This window comes from Cydia pomonella, chromosome 24, assembly GCF_033807575.1.
Source record: "Cydia pomonella isolate Wapato2018A chromosome 24, ilCydPomo1, whole genome shotgun sequence".
NCBI classification, from domain to species: Eukaryota; Metazoa; Arthropoda; class Insecta; order Lepidoptera; family Tortricidae; genus Cydia; species Cydia pomonella.
The window spans coordinates 10496637-10522431 of record NC_084726.1 but is presented as its reverse complement, the minus strand read 5'-3'; the positions used below and the strand labels follow the sequence as shown (position 1 = coordinate 10522431).

General features: G+C 44.1%; 2 protein-coding genes and 1 non-coding gene across 3 annotated transcripts in view; 1 reads left to right on the top strand and 2 right to left on the bottom strand.

The window, feature by feature from the left end:
* The first annotated feature begins 742 nt into the window (after nucleotides 1-742).
* Nucleotides 743-2523, top strand: LOC133531024 (DNA polymerase epsilon subunit 3). The gene has a single exon (XM_061869102.1). The coding sequence runs from the start codon at nucleotides 1139-1141 to the stop codon at nucleotides 1490-1492; it is 354 nt and encodes a 117-aa protein (XP_061725086.1). The 5' UTR covers nucleotides 743-1138; the 3' UTR covers nucleotides 1493-2523.
* Nucleotides 2524-10457: 7934 nt separating this feature from the next.
* LOC133531186 (mitogen-activated protein kinase kinase kinase kinase 5) overlaps nucleotides 10458-25795 on the bottom strand; it is a 62637-nt gene continuing 47299 nt past the window's right edge. The window contains exons 13-22 of the mRNA XM_061869321.1: nucleotides 24379-24503; nucleotides 20425-20506; nucleotides 19392-19514; nucleotides 18692-18826; nucleotides 15844-15968; nucleotides 14486-14618; nucleotides 14013-14128; nucleotides 13058-13193; nucleotides 11466-11592; nucleotides 10458-10736 (exon numbers count right to left, since the gene is read on the bottom strand). Of these exons, the coding sequence (XP_061725305.1) occupies nucleotides 10637-10736; nucleotides 11466-11592; nucleotides 13058-13193; nucleotides 14013-14128; nucleotides 14486-14618; nucleotides 15844-15968; nucleotides 18692-18826; nucleotides 19392-19514; nucleotides 20425-20506; nucleotides 24379-24503 (1202 nt within the window). The 3' untranslated portion in view covers nucleotides 10458-10636. The remainder of the gene's footprint in view (nucleotides 10737-11465; nucleotides 11593-13057; nucleotides 13194-14012; nucleotides 14129-14485; nucleotides 14619-15843; nucleotides 15969-18691; nucleotides 18827-19391; nucleotides 19515-20424; nucleotides 20507-24378; nucleotides 24504-25795) is intronic.
* Nucleotides 12477-12669, bottom strand: LOC133531241 (U2 spliceosomal RNA). The gene has a single exon (XR_009801513.1). It is a non-coding gene; the product is annotated as a U2 spliceosomal RNA (small nuclear RNA).

The window sequence follows — 25795 nt, the reverse complement described above, 5'->3', positions numbered from 1 at the left end:
CAAGTTTGACAGTCGTTCTATACTATCCTATTTCTATGTATAAACACTACAAAGTGGGCCAGTTCATTGGTGCCCAAATGGCGTTGGTGCACATTTTCGTTAGCACGTGTTAACTCGGCATTATATGAAAATTATGAAAAACTCTTTACTTTCGAAATCTTCGATTGCATTGCGGTATCTGATCAAACGTTTAAATGTAGTTTACCTTAGTAATCGGCAATGTAACGTAAATTGCATGCAAGTTCTTGCTAGTCTACGCCTCGTCATTACAGAAGTTGCGGAAAGTTTCCAAATTCTTCGAATAATTTTCGGAATTTTCAGGATTATTTCTTAAGAGAACAAAAAACTTACATTTTGTAAATAGAAAATAACGATTTATATTTTGTAATTTCGCAATTTTCGACGGCACAACAGTAGATGACATTCTAACTGTGCCAGACACTAAGTAACGGATTGGAATCTTCAAGAACGATAAGATTTACACTCAAGAAACAGTACAAATAACTGCAGGAAGTAAAGACGCAACTTTTTGTCTCTGTAACATACCCAAGTTACTTGTAATAGCCCTTTATTACTTCAGAAGCGCAGAACAAGCTACTTGCATCGTGTGCAAACAATAGTGCTTACATGGAACGTGTAATTTGCGGATATTGAGGCATTTGTGCAAAATATAATTATGTACTTATATCTTGTAAATAAGGTCTAGCATGTCGAACACAGTGCGAGGCACCAACTAGCATAACTCTTTGGATAAGTATACTACGTGACGTCGTTACCTATTTCAGTTAGGCCTATAATAATGAAAATGCATTGTAATAGGTCGGTGTGAAAAAGTATATGATTATATCATAACACAAATAGCCTTAAAGCCCAAGCATATTCATGAAACCAGCGATTTTTTCCTTTGCTGCATTAAATTAACTATACAAATATTTTTTTTCTTTAAAAATCGCACTGAGAAACGGCACCTTGATAGCACTTTTAGATATTATTAACAGTGGTAACCCTGCCGGTTGACTGACACTGTTGACAGTAACAGAGCAGACGTCTTACGTCAAAAAACCGACATTTTGGCGGTTCAATCTCGCATTATTAAGTACGCACGTTGTTTCTCGTTTCTCATAAACAAATCTAGACAATGGCAGAAAAACTAGAAGATTTGAACCTTCCGCTAACTGTCGTCACGCGAATAGTCAAGGAGGCTTTGCCAGAAGGAGTTTCGATTTCGAAAGAGGCCAGGACAGGGCTTGCAAAAGCCGCATCAGTTTTCGTTCTATACGTGACTTCTGCGGCTACAAACATAGTGGAAAAGAAGAAAAAGAAGGCCCTAACTGGTCAGATAGTGCTGGACGCTATGAAAGATATAGAATTCGACAGATTTATAGAACCATTGACGGAGTCTTTGGAGCAGTACAAGCAAGTGATGTCTGCGCGAAAATCGGGCGGTAAGAAGAAAGACGAGGAAGAGCCAGAAGTTATTGAGGACGATTGATGCGTTTACGTTGTGACTATATCTAAGTTAGTAACATAGTTTACTGTAGTACAAAAACAAACCTTAAGTAGTTTAACTGAAGTGACCATCATAATACCTGCAGTTATTCGAAGACTTTTTAGAACTCAATACCAGATTAAGACTTATAGATGCCTTAAGTATGTCTACACCACAGTGCCCTCCGAGCCAGTGCCCTCCGAGCGGGTTCCCGGCACTCAATATGTTGACTAAAAGATATAGGTCCCTGTATGTGGAACAATATTTTACATTGTGACATACTTTAGGAGGCAAATCGTAGAAAATTGGAAAATAATTGCCAGATTGCAGGTACTTTTGGTGTATTCCTATCTGTCCCTTGTGGGACTCCCTCTGGTCGCATAACAACTTGTGTCATATTTTTAACTGTCATAACACTTTGCATAAAATTGTAAGTCATAAAAATCTTCACTCAAAATTATTCCTGAGCATAACTGGGTTTTTGTCATAAATGAGTTGTCATAATTTTGTATAGCCATAAATTTAATTCACATAAAATTTTATGTTATGTGCGCACAAAAAATATATGAAAACTGCTATGTATGTCATCAAATATTATCGCTAAAAATGTATGACATAGTTTAATATGACTTTTCATTTGTATGCTCAATGATGATTATGACACAAGTTGTTATGCGTATCAAAGATATGAATTGAATGTGAGCGTAAACGTTCCGAGTTTAAGATATGGATTCTATGAGTCTGAAATAAATATATTATATTTATTTTATAAACTTTTATGCAACCCAATATGGACCCGTCCCTTGTATGGCGGTGGTCACGGTATTGTGGTGGGGACAGATGGGAATATAGCATACTTTTTCTTCTGCTTATACTATTGATGCTGACTATTCCACTTAACCAACTAAATTAGGATGAAACTAGTATTTGTATAATAATTTAAGACTTTTACTCATGGAAAATCATAACTTATTTTGTAAGATAGTAGATATAAGTTTTTATGTGATTGAAATACATGATTCCTGTTTTTTAAACTTTGTTTCTATTGTGATCAGTCCGAAATCCAAAATAGGTGTTCAGTAAAAGTGGTTAATAAATTAAACACAATAAAATAAAATTTCGAAAGTTGTTTTTACAGTGTTTTAATCATGTTTTCTAACTATTCAAGACTGACAATCTTCTTTTGAGCTCCAATTATGACTATTCAACCTTTTGTTTGTCATTGTTACAAGCTACTTATTATAAAGTTTACTTTGCAGAGGTTTTTTTACAGCATACACTATGAGTATGAGTGAACAGTAACAAATACAGACCCTGGCTTTCAAAGAGAAGGGGCTATAATGGATGAAGTTGATAATAAAACCACATGATATTTGTCATCACTTTATTCAGGAATAAAATCTGCTTAAACAATCTGTAATTGTAACATGAACCCCGCACCCTCAGTGCTCTACGCTAGCCTATGTACACCAGATGACTCCCAACTCTCCACATAACGAAAATAAATATCATATCTCTATCTCCTATTCTAATTTATAATCTTTGATTGCAAGAATTTAAGTTTTCATATTTAATACTAACAATAAATTTCATCAATAAAATTGATGAATTCTATTGACAGCCAGTTTTAATACTATATTTTAATTTAATAGAGAAAAATTGGAAAGGCTTAATCTATGAAAAATAATTGTATTTGTATGCTATGTCTGGTCAACATGCAAGCTATAATCATTTTGTATTATTTCTACAAGAAAAAAAAACAAAATTTAGCTAGAAAGCATCTTGGACCATGAACTTATTGAGAGAGAGTAACATGTTTTACTATATCATCTAGAATGTTTCCAAGTACAGGCCGCTTCATATATTTTCTTTTCAGAATTTATTTCATGGGGCCTGGCCATGTATCTACCATACTGACATGGTACTATGATGTCTACACTAAAGAACTATTGTTACAAGATACCCATACTCCAGTCTAGCTAGCTTTTAGTACTAACATTTGTTTGTGTTCTTTGGCTGACAATGATCCAAAATAACCTGAAAAACAAATATTGACGCCGAAACGACTAAAAATCGTCCTGTGTGGAGAAAGAAGACAAGGAGAGCTGACTCCAGATAATGGGAAACGGCTTAGACGGAAGAAGAAAAACATTTGTAAAAAAAATTACAAGCCTTAGAAAATTTTGGTAGGTATTTATCATTCGTTTAGCTTACCTGGTTGCACACTAGGGTCTGTACATGGCGTGTGTGGCGACATAAACGTAGGAGTTCTGGGCTCTTTAAGAAAGTGACTGCCGTAGGTATATCTAATAATCTTTTCCTTGATTTAAAAGCTAGTTAATGAACTCATACTTGCTTGATATTTATATAGAACTCTATAGCCTTTAAAATAAGGTCGAATCTCTAGTGAAGACATCATGACAGTACATATCCTACAAAGAAACAAGCTCAGGTATAAATAGTTTACATTTTCATGCATGACTAATTTAATACTTCTTTAATTTACTTTTGTAATTTTACATTTTAATAATAGACTCTTTATTCCAGACTTTGATTTGAATAATTTTTAATCTCTAAAAAGGTAATTATTATCTACGTTAATATAATTTAGCAGTTTGCTGGTGTCAAGGACTTTTCCAAATACATATTTAACTTGTTCAATATAAGTATAGTACGACTTGTAATTATGCTTGACCGTAAACCGTAAGCTTTTAGTCGAAATATTAGTTTTCATATATTAGCCTCACTCAATAGTACATTTTGTTTAGTTATGGGTAGGTAACCATAATAAATTATGTCTTCTCATTTTGAATAAAAGATAACTATTTAAATCCTTAGCACCAGCAGACTACACTCTAATGGTGTTCTCAACGTCGCTTCCGACCTTATAAACCTATTAATTCAAAACGTATATCTACAAAATACATGTAAATTTCGACTCCTAATTAGGAATCAAGCCTATTCTACAGTTGTCAACCATTAGGTACTCATTGATGAATTAGATTTCTGTGCTAAATTGTACATTGTCACTGTGAAAATTTGACAATATGAAAGCCGTTCTCATACCATTGGCATATAAGGGCAGCATCAAAGGGCCTACCGCGAAAACACGAAAATCGCATTTTCGTTATTTGCCTTTGTATCACAGTTTCACGGTAGGCTCTCAGTATAAACCGATTTATTTTGGTTTTACTCCGAACGTTCATAAGAACTCGAACGTTTAAAGAACTTTATTGTGACCTAAATAAACCGGTTTATTCGACGAGCGACTAGACGGCCATCCGGCCTGGTGGTGTGCCGCGTAAAAACACTCACATAGGAAGAAACCGGTTTTTATTGTTTTAAAGATTCCGGGACTGGGCAGTCAGCATGAGAAAATGTTCAATGGCTGGAAAGTGCAGGGGTCAAAATGTCCATACGAACTGGCTGTCTATGTGGTAAAAAGTATGAACGTTGTAATGCCTTAGTGTCAAAATGTCCATACGGACCGGCTGTGTATATGGCAAAAAGTAAAAATTTCAAAATTTGCAATGGTTCAAATGGACGGCAGTTAAAATGTGTTCAGGTCCAATTAAACAAGTGCCATAATGTATAATAGCCAACGCGAACACATGCGTAAATGCATCACGGTAATAATGTTTCCTTTTTGTACATGGTATAAAGCTTTATTCTAACTAAAACGTTTGGTTTTACTCCAAATTTTACAAAAGTTGTACAGTTCTAGATCAATGCATTACGTTTGAGGGAAATAATTTTTATAAGTGAAAAATTCTCAGATTTTTGTTCAGTTTCGTTTTGCGGCGGTTAAAAAAAGCGTTCAGACGCATAGTGCCAGAAACGCAAATTACCTTATACGCGGATGACCAGAATTTCGTACGCAAATTACCAGTTACGTAGATTACCCGAATTTTATTACGCAAATAGCCGGTATGTTAAAATTACGCATAGTACCAGAAACGCAAATTGCCTTATACGCGAATAACCAGAATTTCATTCGACGAAATTGCCTTAGACGCGGATGACAGTAAACCATGTTTCTAAAAATAAACATGCCTGTGTGTGTACTCATCAACATCAAACTAAATAATAACATACTTTTGCGTGATCAGAATTTTCCCATGTAGATTTTTTAGTACTTATAGTTAAAAAAAATGGCGGGACGAGTTACACATTTCGTACAGACTGGCGGGAACATGTCGTGAGCCGCGACGAGTGGCGGACAAAAGGGGAGGGAAAGAAATTGGTACAACAGTATTTTACCAATAACATAGGACACTTAGTAAAAATACCTTATTCTGAAAACTTGAAAATATATTGATTTATATGTGAAACTTACTTTTGATGTGCCCGCATATCGCCCGCTGGAGTGCGACATATGATTATTGCCGTTAGTATTTTTAAAAGTACAATCAAGCAGCAATATATGCATCTAACTCCAGTTGTAGTGGTGCAGTTTCACGTGGTAAAGTGGACATGCTGGAGAAAAACACCAATTTTTTTTCATGTCTAGTTAATTTTTTGACAGTTATTCATTTAAACTTAAGCACGTTATATCAATCAAGCGTTTCGTCTATCACCCCTTTTGTTGTACTTGCATTTTAAGATGTGTACCATTTGTCACTAGACCATTGTGACCACGATTATATGTACATTTTGACACTAAGGCATTACAACGTTCATACTTTTTACCACATAGACAGCCAGTTCGTATGGACATTTTGACCCCTGCACTTTCCAGCCATTGAACATTTTCTCATGCTGACTGCCCAGTCCCGGATCTGACAAATGAAACGGCAATCTGAAATGTTCCTCCAAAAACCAGTAAAAAAACGGTTTTTCGAACGAAACCTAAAATAAAAGGTTTTGCGACTAGTACATGATAACGGTTTGGAAATTTAACCGGTTTAAGAGCCTTACTCAGGAGCATGAGTAAAAAGATTGTGAGGGTTTCTGGTTGGCGACTGCAGATCAGACTGGTGTCATAATCATACGACCCTTATTCAGTCTGCGCGAGGTGTAAAGGTGTCATACCTTTTCTGACAGTAAGCAGCACCGCACGTTCTGCCACGCACCAATATAAACTATAATGGTATAAAGTTAAATTGACAAGAGACGCGACAGGATGCACATTCCGAATTGAACCCTTTATTTATCCTTGTTATTATGGTGCAATTTAGTGCGACGGAAAGTGAAATCTCTGCCTGCCAGAAATAGAATCGAACCTTAACGCTAAGTAATTCATTTGGCAATCAAGAAACTACGATAAACTTTAAAAGCGAAGATATATAGTTTCTTATTGAATATACTATATATATTTATTTATATTGCGAATAATCATAATGCAAATAAAATATTTTTTAAACGTTTTGACCACGTAGTGGTGACGTTATTTTTCAAATCCAAGATATAACGTTGAATGTGTCTTTACGCGTAAAAAGGGACCCAGGCTATTCATATTAATACTGGAGCATCGTTTCTACGTCTTAAGGTCCCTTTTTACTATACAACATAATTTATTAAAAATACTGCCTTCTGTTTTTGTACTTTTAGAAATGTTCATGTCTTTTTTTGTATACAGCTTCCAAGTGAGTATCTCCACAAGTTTAAGGTAAAACTAGAGACAAGCAAACTTTAAAGACTTCTAATAAGTTTCATTAAAAATATGACGATGAGGAAAAATATAGTTTATAGTCTTTAAAATTTAAACGTCTTTGGTAAAACAAAAGGTGCAGAAATAAAAACAAAACAAAAATGTACAAAATAAATGTTTATTACGGGAGATAAATAAACGGGATTATCGAAAGCAAATCTGTGATGGAACAAAAATATTCTCAGTTAACATTATAAAACTTATTATAAAAAACTGTTAAATACATAATCTCAAATTATAAGACTGACGGAATCCACTGATAAATAATATTACAGATTACACATTTAGGTACTTTTATGACAGTCGAGAATCTCTTTCTAAATAAATATTAAATGAAAGAAAAGCATTTAAGATCGATAAAAAAAGCTTTACAATGCACTTAAAATGCTCTTGATAAAAACTTTTGAACGCAATATTTCATAAAAAGTATGTTGTTAATGCATTAACTATGTCGACCACATAAGTTGGCTTCAAAAGGTGCAAGAACTTCACAGCATAACCAGTCCATCAGTAATTAGACACTAAAATGAGGTTTCCATTAAAAAAATTAAATACATTTTAAAATTACAATAACTATGCTATTCATATAATACAACCGGCTAAAACTAGTTTGGAATAATCGTAATTATTTACAAAATACACAAGCGAGTTTACTATATTACCGATACCACAGTCTTCTTTTGATGACTATTTTTAAGTATTTTTTGTATATTGTTTCATTATTTCATCGTCAATTTGCATCTTATGTTGCTGTTTTCGTTTTGAAAATATGTTTAAAACCCTGAATCTTTTAGACAAAGCCTTTAATGTTAAATCGTGTTAGGTTTCATTTTCTCACATGTAAATAAAAAAAATATCCTCAGGTGTCACTCAAAGCTGCCTGAATATATACGAATTTGAATAATAAGTTATTTTTATATAATTACTGAATATGAAATATTACACCTCATACCACTGGTTTCGGTAATATACATATAACCTTAATTTATAAGTCTATGTTAAACTATGTATATCACAAATATAACAATATAAAGAACACCTCACTCATTTTCAGTCGTCAAAAATAAGGCGATTTTTAGCACTGTTTTTTATGAAATCAGCGGTCTAAATAATTTTTTTTTACTGGATTTTCCCACTGGATCTCACAATGTTTTTATTTGTTCTTTATACTGTTTTACTTATGTACTACGTAATGTCTTTTATTAGATGTTACTACCCCTTACAGTCCGATATTATTAAAGATTAATAATAATCACAATTATTTGGTTGTTACACGCTTTACGAGGTACTATTAATAAATAAATATTTTCACTAAGAAATGCTTATTGCATCAAATAAGGTCTAGATTTCTTAATTGCTTTAGGTTTTCTCCATTTAGCTAAGTTTACAAATCCAGAGACGACTTTATACTCAGATAATCCTTTTTTGTAAGTAGGAAAAGGCTGCAGATTTGAAAAATGCATACGTTTTTCTGCTGACAAAATTTTAATTAAAAATGCAAATACAATAAGTTTGTAGTAAAGGCTAGAAGGAGATTTTGAATATATAAGCTTTTATGGAGGCTTTGCCCTTTAACGAGCTAGATTAAAACAAATCCTCAATTCAAGCCTCATCGCCAATCCTGAAAATTCTGTACAAGAATAAAATACAAAAAGATGGTGTTATAGGCTGGTTTTTTTTAGACCATCGCCCTATAATGGTATTATAAATATCAATCTAGTGAACTCTGAGAACGGCGTTTTATTATGATCATAATCAAGATGTGAAACGAATACATGAAAAAAAACTCGGACTATTTCACAGTCACAACTTTGTATGAAGATTAACATTCTGTATTATTTAGTCGTCTCTTTTACGTCGAAGAGCGTAAGTGGACTACGCGATATTAACAAAAAAACCTTACGTAGTTTAATTCCGTAGTAAATAAATGCTCTATCGGCATTGATAATTTCTACGTATGTTTATTGTAAGGTTGTAAGCATGGTTTTATTATTAATATAGTTATAACTTTATGAAATTCAGTTCGCGATAACTTTAATGTCGTTGGCCTTAAGATATAACACCAAATTCTCGCCAACAATGGTTGAAATCATTCAGTGCCAATAACGCTTATATGCGTTTACTTTTACACCTGCATTGAGTTGAGTGTTATTCACTAATAAACACGAAAAGTACTTATAATACAAATGAAATTCGCTGTATTAAGTATAATTATTGCTTTTCGGTTATGTTATAATTGTGTCGTTTTCAAGTAAAAGGTAACTTGTGATTAGTTGTTAAAGGTGCTTTTATCATAATCATAAACATTCATAAGGATGGTATTCCACCTGTCCAATTTCTTGGTCCAATGTGTATTTGCGTCTCACATTTTACATAATGTGAGAGTGAGATGCAAAGCACATTGGACCAAGAAAATGGACAGGTGGAATACCACCCTTAGCGACAACGTGGTACCTTTTTTCGGAAAACGTCCATTCAATAAAATGGTCACCATACATGGCAGTGCTGTAAGAATTGTACATTCGGTTGCTTTATTGGTCGAACATCAGAACAAAAGTATACAATTTCAATTTAGCCGAATTTCTTCTCGGTCCCATATTGGGATAACCTCCTACAATTTAGGAGGGATTTAAATCTTCTCGGGTCAGAGGTGTAGGGTTAGAGCCGGCGTAGCTTTATTTGACCTTTATAAGCGCATTGTAAATATGCCTACTTAGAAAATAAACTATCTTTAACCCTTTAAATGCCAAGCACGCACTTACGTCTCACTGCATAAATAAATAAGTAAACATGGAGTTCTCACTCCAATACATCAGTTTTGTTACCAAAACGCTTATTATTTTCGTAGTCGTCAAGAAGCGGAATTATCAGTACTGCTACTTGACAATAGATGTCGCGACAAACGAACGAAAATCTGCCTTCAGCTTGTAATATTAGTTTTAAATTGTTGAAGCACATGTTTTAATATTGTTACTGTTATAATATAATAAAAGTTATTCAGTATGATCTATAAAGTCAGTGCTCAGAGTACGGCTGGTAATTAAAATTTCCCCTGTATGTCTGTCTCTTCTAAGTTACCTATATCAGTATTATCTAGTAGGAGGCCTCGTGCCCCGCCAGTATGTAGATCGTTGCCATCGTCGCCGGAAAGCGTGTTGGCTTGGTGGAAGTGTGATTCTAGGATTTTTTTATTTTTCAGTTTCCATTAAAATTTCTATGCGATTCAAAAGCTGATTATCTAATAGATTTTATAAAATCGTCCGATTAATCGATAAAATTAAGAAAAAAAAAAAACATTTCTTGACTTAATGTAAAATCGATTAATCGAAGCGAAATCGCCCATCCCTAGGTATTAGGTACTCGTTTCAGTATAGGTGTATGTATGTTCTCACCGTAGGTGCTAGTCACCCGTTTTAATTATCTAGGATGTATGTATCCGTATTAATGATGGGTGTCAGCTATCTCATAACACCCAGGGTTTATGTCTGTGTAGTTATCTAGTAGGAGGCCTCGTGGCCCGCGAGTATGTAGAGGTCGTTCCCGTCGTCGCCGGAGAGCGTGTTGCTTTGCAGCAGGTGGGATTCCAGCACCACGACCCTGGAAGCAATGGATATGGTTTTAAATATGTTTACTATACATAAATATCCTCTTAAATCCCAGATACCTATATAAAGGACATATTCTAACGTTTATTATACGTGAACAAACAGGGTTCTTAATTCAAGGCAAAAAAGCTTTTACGAATTGGACTGAGATTTATTACTAAGACACCGCTTGCCATCCGTCTGTCACCAGGCTGTATCTCATGAACCGTGATAGTTAGACAGTTAAAAATTTCATAGATGATGTATTTCTGTTGCTGCTATAACAACAAATACTAAAAAACAGAATAAAATAAATATTTAAGGGGGGCTCCGATACAAACCCTTTGTACGCGAGTCCGACTCGCACTTTTTTTTTTCGTTACATTTGGATAAAATTTGATTGGTTTAAAGAGCACATCTGTCTGGGCGGGATAAAAGATATTTGATATAAATAAAAAAATACAAATACACCGTTGAGTTTACGAAAAACTCAAAGGAAGTTTTTAGGGTGACATTGCACTAATATTGTACAGAATATGGGACTCTTTCTATCCCTCAAATTATATCGAAAATCTCATTTAAAAAAATCGGCCAATTAAGGAAAAAAAATGTTAAACAACTATTAGGAAAATATTTTTGTGAAAATATATTTAAATGACAACTACGTGTTTTTTTCCAGACAAACTCCGAGTGGCAGATTTTTGTGCTTTTAAATAAGTAAAAAGTGAAATGGCACACTCACTTGTCGCTCCCCCTTAGGCGGTAGGCGCGGCTCTCGTCGGTGATCTCCTGCGTGACGTCCGCGTGCCGCAGCGAGCGGCCCTGCACGCCGTGCCGGTGGAACGCCAGCACCGAGTCCGCCAGGCACACTGACACATACAATACTAACTTAAATACTCATTATTATCTTACAATATAATAATAAAAACCAAGCCAAGGCCAAGAGCATGTCGGGCCACGCTCAGTGTAGGGTTCCGTAGTTACTCTTCCGTCACAATAAGCTAAACTGGAGCTTAAAGTATAGTAAATTGTTAACCAAGGGATGAAACGGTACCTTTCACGCGAGTTAAACAAATAGGCAAATTTGCATAATCAATACCTAATTAAAGTAAGTCTTTTTACTATGAAGGGGAAACTTTTTGCGATAACTCAAAAACAGCTAAACTGATCATGTCCGCTATAGTTTTAATTTAATGTCTTTCTTAAGCTCTACTTCCACGATATTTTTCATATTTTTTGGACCTATGGTTCAAAAGTTAGAGGGTGGGACACATTTTTTTTTCTTTCGGAGCGATTATCTCCGAATATATACACTTTATCAAAAAATGTTTGTTGAAGACCCCTATTCGTTTTGAAAGACCTTTCCAACGATACCCCACACTGTAGGGTTGAAGCAAAAAAAAAATTCACCCCCACTTTACGTGTAGGGGAGGCACCCTCAAAAAAATTAAATTTTTAGATTTTATCTTACGACTTTGTCGGCTTTATTGATTTATAATATATCCATGCCGAATTTCAGCTTTCTAGCACTAACGACCACGGAGCAAAGCCTCGGACAGACAGACAGACGGACACGGCGAAACTATAAGGGCTCCTAGTTGACTACGGAACCCTAAAAAGGGCCTAAAAAGCCAGTGACCCAATGGCATCTTATGACTCGTTAACCGAATTTTACTACAATCATTAATTTAATATTTGATTAGACATAGTATGGAAATCAACCTATGAAAGATGGTAGAATAATTTTCATAGTTATTTGTGGGCCAATCCCGGCGGCACTGCAATGCCGGGTCGACCCGTGACGGGAGTGGAGCGAGCCCCGAACATCCCGTCGGTTTACAAAAATCAGTTTAATATACTGGTCCCTCAGTGAGGGAACTTTCAGATATTAAGCTGAAAAGAACAGATACTACACTTTGATCTTAGCCAAAAGGCCGAGAAGCGATAACGCAACGAACTCGTTCGGAGAGGGTCATTGAATCAGGAAAAATCTTAACACCGCGATGTACGATATCATCTGGAGTAGCACAGCGACATCTAGCGGCAAATTGGGTAAACCACTTCCACGTGCGCGCGTAATCAATTATGTACCTTAAAGTATGGATAGAAGGTATAAAATCAAAAGCATTAGCCGCAAGGCAGGTTCTTAATTCGGCGGTACATTTGTCTTAGATTTAATTATTTACGTTTCATTTTGTTTTTGCTTCAATTATGCTATGCTATGCTAGTTACATGAGTATATGCTAATAAAACTGAATTAAAAAAAAACTAAGAACTGCCACTGCCACTGAAGAAAACTTAGATCTTGAAGAAGAATGAAGAAAGAATACTCACATATACTATCAATATTGAAGTCGAATTCTATCCTCGGCAGCAGTTTGTTCTTCCGTTTCTCGTCCTCCCGCCGCGTGTCCAGCGCGGGCGGCAGCACCGGAATGATATCAACCACGTTCTCGTGACACACCAACACCTATAACATAAAATGAATTATCATTAGCATCTTTTTTCATAACACCAGAGGGTAGTAAATATTCAAGACAGACAATTTTCATACAGAATCGGTTTCCTCGCATGACTTTCTACTATTTTTCATTTCAGCATTTTCTGCACAAAATCTGTCAACTACTGCTATTTTATGACTTCTAAACGTAAAACCCGACTTTCCTGGCCGCTGTTATATGCACAAAAGTACAATTAAATCATAATAAAATAAATAAATAGTATAGGATTACACAAATTGTTTAAGCCTTACAGTAAGCTCAAGAAGGCTCGTGTTGTGGCCTTGGGATGTGTGTAATAAGAATATGCCTAAAATTAAAATATGAATTCACTGACGCCATTTAACATTTTAAAACCTTTACGAAGGGCTCAAAATGCTCTTAATCTACTTTTGTGACTACAACTGCGATCAATCAAGTCCAAGTTTACATACTTATTGTTACTATATATATACATATTATAGCAGAAGGGTGACAGTTTTCATACGCAAATAATAATAAAAATATGACGATTCTCGAGGTGTTGTATGGGGGTTGGTAGTCTTCTTAATTTACTACACTCTGATAATAATGGTATTTCTATTAATAGTGCACGATTTTTCCTTTGTCGACGTTAGATGGCGCTAGGAGTCATGTCAATGGCGGCGGCAACCTAGGTTAGGGTTTTTTATAATGTTTATAAGCATTTTGTATTGTTTTTGTACGTCTTTTTCTATTATATAAATATTTAAAAAAACCTTAACCAAGAAAATAAAGGAAATAATAATGTATTAGTAATTTGACATATGTACCGTATCCTTATCAATCTGGTGGACGGCGCGCAGCGTGTGCAGCCGCTCGCCGCGCGGCAGCACCGTGTTGCTGCCGCCGCAGATGTTCAGCTCGTCCGAGTGGAACCACGTCGCACCTACACAATATATAACTAGTATTAGCATGCAAAACCAAGCCGTTTTTAGTCGTAATTGAGGTGTTCAGTCTGAATTTGACAACTGAAGTAGATGTAACTATACAAGGTTTATTTCTGCGCTAGCTCTGGCTGGCAAAAGTTGTGGTTTGACAATTTAATTGCCACGAAACATACAGAAAACTATTGCTACAAAAAATAAGTCAAGATATTTTTAAACGTTACTTATGTCATGAGTATACAACCAATGAATTATTAGCCACAGTAACGCCATCTCTCGGTAACTAGGTTAAACGAACAGCCCATAGAAGACAAAACGATACAAATAAAATGAAAATGAGGTATTAAAACAGTAGGTACCTGAATTAATGTTGAGCAAGCACAGCCGCAGCGGGCGGCGCACGGCGCCCACGCACACGAGCGGGTACTCCAGCTCCGGCGCCACCACCAGCTCGAACACCAGCAGCGGGCTCGGCAGCACGCACTCTATGTTCTGCGAACGCATATAAACATTGGAAAATCTGATGTTCATTGAAACGCTATATAATAGAATACATTTTATTTGTATTGATTGTACATCGTCATATTACCTAAAACTACTTTTACACATAACAGTAAGCAAAACAAATCCAAACTCAAACAGGTTGCGTGGTTTCATTACTCCATGCCAGTCTTCGGTCTCGGTCGATCACCTCGATGCCATCATAAATAATCATAATATTGCATTCAGCTCAATCGGATATCAACCAATGTTTGAATAATGATTTTAAATTTTGAAAAGATACTTTTAAGACCTTGGTCACACTTTTCAGTCAGCATTTGACATTTTTAAGAACTATTTATTTTTTCTAAACGGCACGAGCGATGCTTAAAAAACACGATTTTAGTACCCCATACTCATGAAAATTAAATGAGTAATAGTTGATTACGTATATATCCAATTAATTTAACGTCTGCAAACAATGTTATTAAGCTAACTATAAATTTAAAAGTGGTAAAAATACTGTATTGTGAGAGACTTGAACTCACGGCCTCTGGATCGATATTCCGGCGCTCTGACAACTGAGCCACCAAGACCTCGCCCGTAACCAGAAAATGTTCCCACCATATGGGTCTAAGGGACCCTAGCGACATCTACCGTAAGAACGTCACACTTCTTAAACGGCTACCGGATTTCCAAGTCATATCAGAAATTCACAAATTAAGATGTGCTACCCATACAATGAAATTTTTAATTTTTCTTAGCAGAAACGTCGGCGAACGATGCTATTAAGTTTAGATTATATTTAAAAGTGACATTTGTCGGCAAAGTGGATTGCCCATTGATGAGGCGTTGGAACCAACTACATGTACCCAACGCATCATCGAAATAAATAATATTTACCAACCCCAAATCCCAAAATAAAAATTGCAAGTTACATACATTTTGGCTGTCTGACTTTGACATTTTGTATGGGAGAGTAATTTTTTTTTGCGAGTTCGGGGTAGGTCCTTTAGTAAAAGTTGCTCAGTATGACCTATATTTTCAACCTGTACATTATTGGAAGTGACTAAATGAACAGCCTGTAGATAGATAGCTAAATAATATTTTTTGTATGTACTAACACTATATGGAATTTGTGCCCGAATAAAATTATAATTATATATTTCAATAATAATTTAAAAAGTGGAAAAAACGGACGGACGGAAGGACGAGTGGCACGGATATATTGTGGTACCTTGAGCAGCATGAACTTGTGCAGCGGGTCGTACCACTGCATGAGGAAGAGGCCGTGCGGGGTGGCGCCGCACAGGTACTTGTAGCCGTTGTACGGGTTGCGCGCCACCGCGCAGCGCGTGCAGCCTGCGGCGTAACGGGTTGTACTATTATTTATAAACTTATATAACACGTAAAAAGGAAAACTAGAGTTACTTAGATCAAAGTGAATTTGAAATAAGGTAGATTGACAAAGAAAACTTTGTACTACTTTTTGCCATCTTTCGACACATGACTAAAACTTTTAGAACGTCTTTTGACTTTGGTGTCTGGCACCCTCGTAGTGAGCGAGAACTGTCGCGGCAGGAGGCGCGGCGGCAACACCCGTAGCGACTTGTTCCCGCGCGCACCGATGTCTATACCTCTAGTGTCTGGCACCCTCGTAGTGAGCGAGAACCGTCGCGGCAGGAGGCGCGGCGGCAACACCCGTAGCGACTTGTTCCCGCGCGCACCGATGTCTATACCTCTAGTGTCTGGCACCCTCGTAGTGAGCGAGAACCGTCGCGGCAGGAGGCGCGGCGGCAACACCCGTAGCGACTTGTTCCCGCGCGCACCGATGTCTATACCTCTAGTGTCTGGCACCCTCGTAGTGAGCGAGAACCGTCGCGGCAGGAGGCGCGGCGGCAACACCCGTAGCGACTTGTTCCCGCGCGCACCGATGTCTATACCTCTAGTGTCTGGCACCCTCGTAGTGAGCGAGAACCGTCGCGGCAGGAGGCGCGGCGGCAACACCCGTAGCGACTTGTTCCCGCGCGCACCGATGTCTATACCTCTAGTGTCTGGCACCCTCGTAGTGAGCGAGAACCGTCGCGGCAGGAGGCGCGGCGGCAACACCCGTAGCGACTTGTTCCCGCGCGCACCGATGTCTATACCTCTAGTGTCTGGCACCCTCGTAGTGAGCGAGAACCGTCGCGGCAGGAGGCGCGGCGGCAACACCCGTAGCGACTTGTTCCCGCGCGCACCGATGTCTATACCTCTAGTGTCTGGCACCCTCGTAGTGAGCGAGAACCGTCGCGGCAGGAGGCGCGGCGGCAACACCCGTAGCGACTTGTTCCCGCGCGCACCGATGTCTATACCTCTAGTGTCTGGCACCCTCGTAGTGAGCGAGAACCGTCGCGGCAGGAGGCGCGGCGGCAACACCCGTAGCGACTTGTTCCCGCGCGCACCGATGTCTATACCTCTAGTGTCTGGCACCCTCGTAGTGAGCGAGAACCGTCGCGGCAGGAGGCGCGGCGGCAACACCCGTAGCGACTTGTTCCCGCGCGCACCGATGTCTATACCTCTAGTGTCTGGCACCCTCGTAGTGAGCGAGAACCGTCGCGGCAGGAGGCGCGGCGGCAACACCCGTAGCGACTTGTTCCCGCGCGCACCGATGTCTATACCTCTAGTGTCTGGCACCCTCGTAGTGAGCGAGAACCGTCGCGGCAGGAGGCGCGGCGGCAACACCCGTAGCGACTTGTTCCCGCGCGCACCGATGTCTATACCTCTAGTGTCTGGCACCCTCGTAGTGAGCGAGAACCGTCGCGGCAGGAGGCGCGGCGGCAACACCCGTAGCGACTTGTTCCCGCGCGCACCGATGTCTATACCTCTAGTGTCTGGCACCCTCGTAGTGAGCGAGAACCGTCGCGGCAGGAGGCGCGGCGGCAACACCCGTAGCGACTTGTTCCCGCGCGCACCGATGTCTATACCTCTAGTGTCTGGCACCCTCGTAGTGAGCGAGAACCGTCGCGGCAGGAGGCGCGGCGGCAACACCCGTAGCGACTTGTTCCCGCGCGCACCGATGTCTATACCTCTAGTGTCTGGCACCCTCGTAGTGAGCGAGAACCGTCGCGGCAGGAGGCGCGGCGGCAACACCCGTAGCGACTTGTTCCCGCGCGCACCGATGTCTATACCTCTAGTGTCTGGCACCCTCGTAGTGAGCGAGAACCGTCGCGGCAGGAGGCGCGGCGGCAACACCCGTAGCGACTTGTTCCCGCGCGCACCGATGTCTATACCTCTAGTGTCTGGCACCCTCGTAGTGAGCGAGAACCGTCGCGGCAGGAGGCGCGGCGGCAACACCCGTAGCGACTTGTTCCCGCGCGCACCGATGTCTATACCTCTAGTGTCTGGCACCCTCGTAGTGAGCGAGAACCGTCGCGGCAGGAGGCGCGGCGGCAACACCCGTAGCGACTTGTTCCCGCGCGCACCGATGTCTATACCTCTAGTGTCTGGCACCCTCGTAGTGAGCGAGAACCGTCGCGGCAGGAGGCGCGGCGGCAACACCCGTAGCGACTTGTTCCCGCGCGCACCGATGTCTATACCTCTAGTGTCTGGCACCCTCGTAGTGAGCGAGAACCGTCGCGGCAGGAGGCGCGGCGGCAACACCCGTAGCGACTTGTTCCCGCGCGCACCGATGTCTATACCTCTAGTGTCTGGCACCCTCGTAGTGAGCGAGAACCGTCGCGGCAGGAGGCGCGGCGGCAACACCCGTAGCGACTTGTTCCCGCGCGCACCGATGTCTATACCTCTAGTGTCTGGCACCCTCGTAGTGAGCGAGAACCGTCGCGGCAGGAGGCGCGGCGGCAACACCCGTAGCGACTTGTTCCCGCGCGCACCGATGTCTATACCTCTAGTGTCTGGCACCCTCGTAGTGAGCGAGAACCGTCGCGGCAGGAGGCGCGGCGGCAACACCCGTAGCGACTTGTTCCCGCGCGCACCGATGTCTATACCTCTAGTGTCTGGCACCCTCGTAGTGAGCGAGAACCGTCGCGGCAGGAGGCGCGGCGGCAACACCCGTAGCGACTTGTTCCCGCGCGCACCGATGTCTATACCTCTAGTGTCTGGCACCCTCGTAGTGAGCGAGAACCGTCGCGGCAGGAGGCGCGGCGGCAACACCCGTAGCGACTTGTTCCCGCGCGCACCGATGAGGGCGAGCAGCTCGTGCCGATACAGCGATGGCGTTTTGCCTGTCAACAAAAAGATACAATAATAGTATTTTATACAATCGTGATATAATAGAGAGATTTTCAGTCGAGTATCCTGAGTTGCCTAAGTAAGGTACAAGATTGAAATGCTTGATTATATCACTATTGTATACCATAATTTTTCTACAAGTCGTCTAAAATAATACTTTAATAATGAATGAAAATTAGTAAGTATATCGGTTGGCAAAAATGTACTATTGTCGCCCGTTTAGTCTTTTCTATGGGAGCGCGGCGGCACGTGATTGATCGATTTTTTTATAGTTGAGTACAGCAGCGTATCGAAATGAATATTATAGTTAAGTTGGGAGCCCATGCATGAAAAGTTAGCAATCATAGTTTGGTATACGAAATCTTAATTCAACCATTAATGTGTCTACATAGTAGAAAAAAATATGTTCGGTATAGAGACTAACTTGGAAACGAGGTTTCTAAAAGGTGTGGTATAAAAAATCGTAAACTAATTCTACAGTTTACTCACGTATTTTTCATCACTCGCGCGACATATTTCAGAGCTTCTAGGTACAAAAAAAGTATTGTAATTAATTACCTGATAGCGACATTAAAACATCTTGTATGACGTGTAGCCATATTGTTCGCCGCGGACACAGCTGGTCCATCGCCGTCTCGTGGAGTTCGTTCAAGTTCAGTGTGTATATGCCCTCCTCCGCACCTGGAAACCAAATATATTGATTAAACGTTTTGATGTTTATAGAATATCGCATTATAAATAGATGGACTTTTAACCATGTAGATTTTTGGCACAAATTTTATTTTTGGTACAAGCTTTTATCACTGAAATTACTTTTCTTTCCACAGGCAACTAATACTTATCGAGACAATTCTAACAACCCCATGTCCCCAAACACAATTATTTTGCGTTGTTTTATCACAAAGTACCCATGGCCACCTGCTGTCTCCATCATCAGATCAGCTTCATATCATCATAATATGGCATTGTCATCCGATTTACATATGTATACAAAATTGCGAAATAGGAAAGAGGGTTAAATTTAAATAAATTTTTAACATGCAGAAACGCCTGCGAACGATGCTATTAAGCTTAGAATAAATTTAAAAGTGAAAAAAACTCAAGTCACCCAACCTACCACCACCCAATTAGTCTCACCCAAGGCAGTAGTTTTTCCACTTTTAAATTTAGGGTTAAATTTAGTTTCTAAGATTACTAACACAACAAGCTCAAAAAAAGGCCAACAAATAACCAGATGGGAACATGACATCCAGTTTACTCTAGGACCCCACTGGACCAGAGTTGCTTTGGACAGACAGCACTTTAGTAAGCACACCACACTAAGAGACATTTTATATAAACATAAAATCTAAACAAAATATTTAAATTTGTATTACAAGTGTCTCTTATATGGAATAAAGGCTTATTTAATTTAATTTAGCTAACACACTTAAGCAAGTAAAATAAAAGCTTACAAAAATATAAATAAAAGTGTGTTTGGCATGGAGGGTTGACATTCTTACTACTCTCAAATATGTATAAAAAAAATTATATTATATTAATGTATTTTTTTTTTATACATAGATAGATAATATGAAGTTGGTATAGTTACCAATGAGTATGTGCTGGTCTCGGGTGTCCGGGTTGATCCACGACGCAGTGCAGTTTATCCTGAGCGGACAACCGTTGAACACCTGCGATAAACGTTTATTTCAGCTGATTCCATTTATTTATTTGGATTTCATTTTTATAAAAAAATTTAAACTTTAACGCGCCGTAGAAATCTGTTTATGCGTGGTATAAATACATAATTTTCTTCACAACATTTTGATCATATACATTATTTAGGTAAATAATTATTACTATTAATAGTAAAGTTATTGTGTATGTTGCTTTCAATAATTAGTTATTCATTTAGTCTATCAATTAGATGGTCATTTATTTTATCATAAAATACATGAATCGCGAAAAGCGCTCTGTTTAGGAAAGATAAGAAAAGAAAGAGTAAACAAATATTTCTTTTTGCCTCTGTCCGCTTTACACATGGGCGTAGGCAGGTACAGGCAGGGGGGGCAGCTTACAATTAGCAAGGGCTTCGCTAGCACATATGGCCGATGTCCAAGGGGGTGTGCGCGCGCCGCTGCCCGCCCTTGGCGACGGCCACGGCAGCGGGTACAGCACGTTACCTTGGAGAAGCAGGCGCCCATGTGCACCTTGGGCGTGGGCGGCAGGCCGTTGGGCGCGGGGCGCGGCGGGGTGTGCGCGCGCCGCTGCCCGCCCTTGGCGACGGCCACGGCAGCGGGTACAGCACGTTACCTTGGAGAAGCAGGCGCCCATGTGCACCTTGGGCGTGGGCGGCAGGCCGTTGGGCGCGGGGCGCGGCGGGGTGTGCGCGCGCCGCTGCCCGCCCTTGGCGACGGCCACGGCAGCGGGTACAGCACGTTACCTTGGAGAAGCAGGCGCCCATGTGCACCTTGGGCGTGGGCGGCAGGCCGTTGGGCGCGGGGCGCGGCGGGGTGTGCGCGCGCCGCTGCCCGCCCTTGGCGACGGCCACGGCAGCGGGTACAGCACGTTACCTTGGAGAAGCAGGCGCCCATGTGCACCTTGGGCGTGGGCGGCAGGCCGTTGGGCGCGGGGCGCGGCGGGGTGTGCGCGCGCCGCTGCCCGCCCTTGGCGACGGCCACGGCAGCGGGTACAGCACGTTACCTTGGAGAAGCAGGCGCCCATGTGCACCTTGGGCGTGGGCGGCAGGCCGTTGGGCGCGGGGCGCGGCGGGGTGTGCGCGCGCCGCTGCCCGCCCTTGGCGACGGCCACGGCAGCGGGTACAGCACGTTACCTTGGAGAAGCAGGCGCCCATGTGCACCTTGGGCGTGGGCGGCAGGCCGTTGGGCGCGGGGCGCGGCGGGGTGTGCGCGCGCCGCTGCCCGCCCTTGGCGACGGCCACGGCAGCGGGTACAGCACGTTACCTTGGAGAAGCAGGCGCCCATGTGCACCTTGGGCGTGGGCGGCAGGCCGTTGGGCGCGGGGCGCGGCGGGGTGTGCGCGCGCCGCTGCCCGCCCTTGGCGACGGCCACGGCAGCGGGTACAGCACGTTACCTTGGAGAAGCAGGCGCCCATGTGCACCTTGGGCGTGGGCGGCAGGCCGTTGGGCGCGGGGCGCGGCGGGGTGTGCGCGCGCCGCTGCCCGCCCTTGGCGACGGCCACGGCAGCGGGTACAGCACGTTACCTTGGAGAAGCAGGCGCCCATGTGCACCTTGGGCGTGGGCGGCAGGCCGTTGGGCGCGGGGCGCGGCGGGGTGTGCGCGCGCCGCTGCCCGCCCTTGGCGACGGCCACGGCAGCGGGTACAGCACGTTACCTTGGAGAAGCAGGCGCCCATGTGCACCTTGGGCGTGGGCGGCAGGCCGTTGGGCGCGGGGCGCGGCGGGGTGTGCGCGCGCCGCTGCCCGCCCTTGGCGACGGCCACGGCAGCGGGTACAGCACGTTACCTTGGAGAAGCAGGCGCCCATGTGCACCTTGGGCGTGGGCGGCAGGCCGTTGGGCGCGGGGCGCGGCGGGGTGTGCGCGCGCCGCTGCCCGCCCTTGGCGACGGCCACGGCAGCGGGTACAGCACGTTACCTTGGAGAAGCAGGCGCCCATGTGCACCTTGGGCGTGGGCGGCAGGCCGTTGGGCGCGGGGCGCGGCGGGGTGTGCGCGCGCCGCTGCCCGCCCTTGGCGACGGCCACGGCAGCGGGTACAGCACGTTACCTTGGAGAAGCAGGCGCCCATGTGCACCTTGGGCGTGGGCGGCAGGCCGTTGGGCGCGGGGCGCGGCGGGGTGTGCGCGCGCCGCTGCCCGCCCTTGGCGACGGCCACGGCAGCGGGTACAGCACGTTACCTTGGAGAAGCAGGCGCCCATGTGCACCTTGGGCGTGGGCGGCAGGCCGTTGGGCGCGGGGCGCGGCGGGGTGTGCGCGCGCCGCTGCCCGCCCTTGGCGACGGCCACGGCAGCGGGTACAGCACGTTACCTTGGAGAAGCAGGCGCCCATGTGCACCTTGGGCGTGGGCGGCAGGCCGTTGGGCGCGGGGCGCGGCGGGGTGTGCGCGCGCCGCTGCCCGCCCTTGGCGACGGCCACGGCAGCGGGTACAGCACGTTACCTTGGAGAAGCAGGCGCCCATGTGCACCTTGGGCGTGGGCGGCAGGCCGTTGGGCGCGGGGCGCGGCGGGGTGTGCGCGCGCCGCTGCCCGCCCTTGGCGACGGCCACGGCAGCGGGTACAGCACGTTACCTTGGAGAAGCAGGCGCCCATGTGCACCTTGGGCGTGGGCGGCAGGCCGTTGGGCGCGGGGCGCGGCGGGGTGTGCGCGCGCCGCTGCCCGCCCTTGGCGACGGCCACGGCAGCGGGTACAGCACGTTACCTTGGAGAAGCAGGCGCCCATGTGCAACTTGGGCGTGGGCGGCAGGACGTTGGGCGCGGGGCGCGGCGGGGTGTGCGCGCGCCGCTGCCCGCCCTTGGCGACGGCCACGGCAGCGGGTACAGCACGTTACCTTGGAGAAGCAGGCGCCCATGTGCACCTTGGGCGTGTGCGGCAGGCCGTTGGGCGCGGGGCGCGGCGGGGTGTGCGCGCGCCGCTGCCCGCCCTTGGCGACGGCCACGGCAGCGGGTACAGCACGTTACCTTGGAGAAGCAGGCGCCCATGTGCACCTTGGGCGTGGGCGGCAGGCCGTTGGGCGCGGGGCGCGGCGGGGTGTGCGCGCGCCGCTGCCCGCCCTTGGCGACGGCCACGGCAGCGGGTACAGCACGTTACCTTGGAGAAGCAGGCGCCCATGTGCACCTTGGGCGTGGGCGGCAGGCCGTTGGGCGCGGGGCGCGGCGGGGTGTGCGCGCGCCGCTGCCCGCCCTTGGCGACGGCCACGGCAGCGGGTACAGCACGTTACCTTGGAGAAGCAGGCGCCCATGTGCACCTTGGGCGTGGGCGGCAGGCCGTTGGGCGCGGGGCGCGGCGGGGTGTGCGCGCGCCGCTGCCCGCCCTTGGCGACGGCCACGGCAGCGGGTACAGCACGTTACCTTGGAGAAGCAGGCGCCCATGTGCACCTTGGGCGTGGGCGGCAGGCCGTTGGGCGCGGGGCGCGGCGGGGTGTGCGCGCGCCGCTGCCCGCCCTTGGCGACGGCCACGGCAGCGGGTACAGCACGTTACCTTGGAGAAGCAGGCGCCCATGTGCACCTTGGGCGTGGGCGGCAGGCCGTTGGGCGCGGGGCGCGGCGGGGTGTGCGCGCGCCGCTGCCCGCCCTTGGCGACGGCCACGGCAGCGGGTACAGCACGTTACCTTGGAGAAGCAGGCGCCCATGTGCACCTTGGGCGGGGGCGGCAGGCCGTTGGGCGCGGGGCGCGGCGGGGTGTGCGCGCGCCGCTGCCCGCCCTTGGCGACGGCCACGGCAGCGGGTACAGCACGTTACCTTGGAGAAGCAGGCGCCCATGTGCACCTTGGGCGTGGGCGGCAGGCCGTTGGGCGCGGGGCGCGGCGGGGTGTGCGCGCGCCGCTGCCCGCCCTTGGCGACGGCCACGGCAGCGGGTACAGCACGTTACCTTGGAGAAGCAGGCGCCCATGTGCACCTTGGGCGTGGGCGGCAGGCCGTTGGGCGCGGGGCGCGGCGGGGTGTGCGCGCGCCGCGCCCGCGCGCGCCGCGGCGGCACGGGCGGCGTGTCCAGGGCTGCAAGGCGGACCAAACTAAAATAAACCCTGGATTCGGGAACTTGGCAGCTAGTAGTTCATTTATACCGACTGGCAACTGGGCAAGCGTATAAACCTCAATTTTTGTAATGAAAATATCACTTTTATACTCCGACTATGAGAATTCTACACCGATTTGACAAGCAACAGAATGTGAGAACACCCGCTACCATAAACGCCAAATTCTTGTGTACCTATGTAGGATAGGTCTATCCTCCTAAGGTTCGCAATTCTAAAGTGTTCATTTCGATGCAGTTTAAAAAAAAAAAAATAGTATGCCTTTTTGGACCGTTAAATCAATTATTATTAATAATTCTTACTCAGGTTCAAAAATTTTAACGACTGAAGGAGGCTTTATCTAAATCATAATTACATATTACATATAGTGTGTAATTTTATTGTATTGTATTTTTTTTTATTATTTGAATATGTTATTATTTTTTGTGATTATTTATGGGCGATTATTTTTTGAATTGAAATTGAATATTAAAGTACGTGTATTTATGAAAATAGCTTAATACACTAACCGCAAAATTTTACCCCCTTATTCATAACGTGTACTAAAGTTACGATGCCGCTAATAATCGGTTGTCCGTTTCCATCATACCAATACGTCGGAAAGGGACAAACGATTATTAGCGGCATCGTAACTTTTGGTTGTGTGACGTCACGACCCCATAATGTAAACAAACAGGTTCACTCTACTTACAGCTCGATGAATAAACCAGTTCGTATTTGACCGCCCAAAAGCTCTAACGTTTTATTTATAATTACGTAAGTGTCTGTATAATTAAATATATACCTGTACAAGTAAATTGCACATGCATCATATTCATCATTTGCCCCATCAGCATTTAGTTTATATAAAAGTGTTATAACTAGTCAATAAGTACCCCTTTTTATTCATTAAATAATCACGTTCGCTACTATATAAGTGTGCACACCTATCAAGTTATAATAAAGCAAGTTTATATCAAGAATTCGTCTTTCGTGTTTCACATTACTATCAAGATATCTATCAAGTAAATGTTAGAGTTAGCAAGTACTCTAACAATACCTAAATCATATAATAAGGGGGACAGCACGTACGCAGTCCCCAGAGCCAAAGATTAGACGCCTAAGTTATTCACATTAGGGATAATTGCAAGGGTCAACCCAACCGCAGTGCAATGGGACGGATCTCACCCTAAAGAACCCTGGATGTCGTTCGATACCCCCCGTCGGCCGCTTCCACCCTTCGGCTGCGGCGGCTGTCGCGGGCCAAAGAACCAC

Coding starts and splice junctions, on each gene's coding strand:
- LOC133531024 (XM_061869102.1), top strand. CDS start 1,139: ATGGCAGAAAAACTAGAAGATTTGAACCTTCCGCTAACTGTCGTCACG.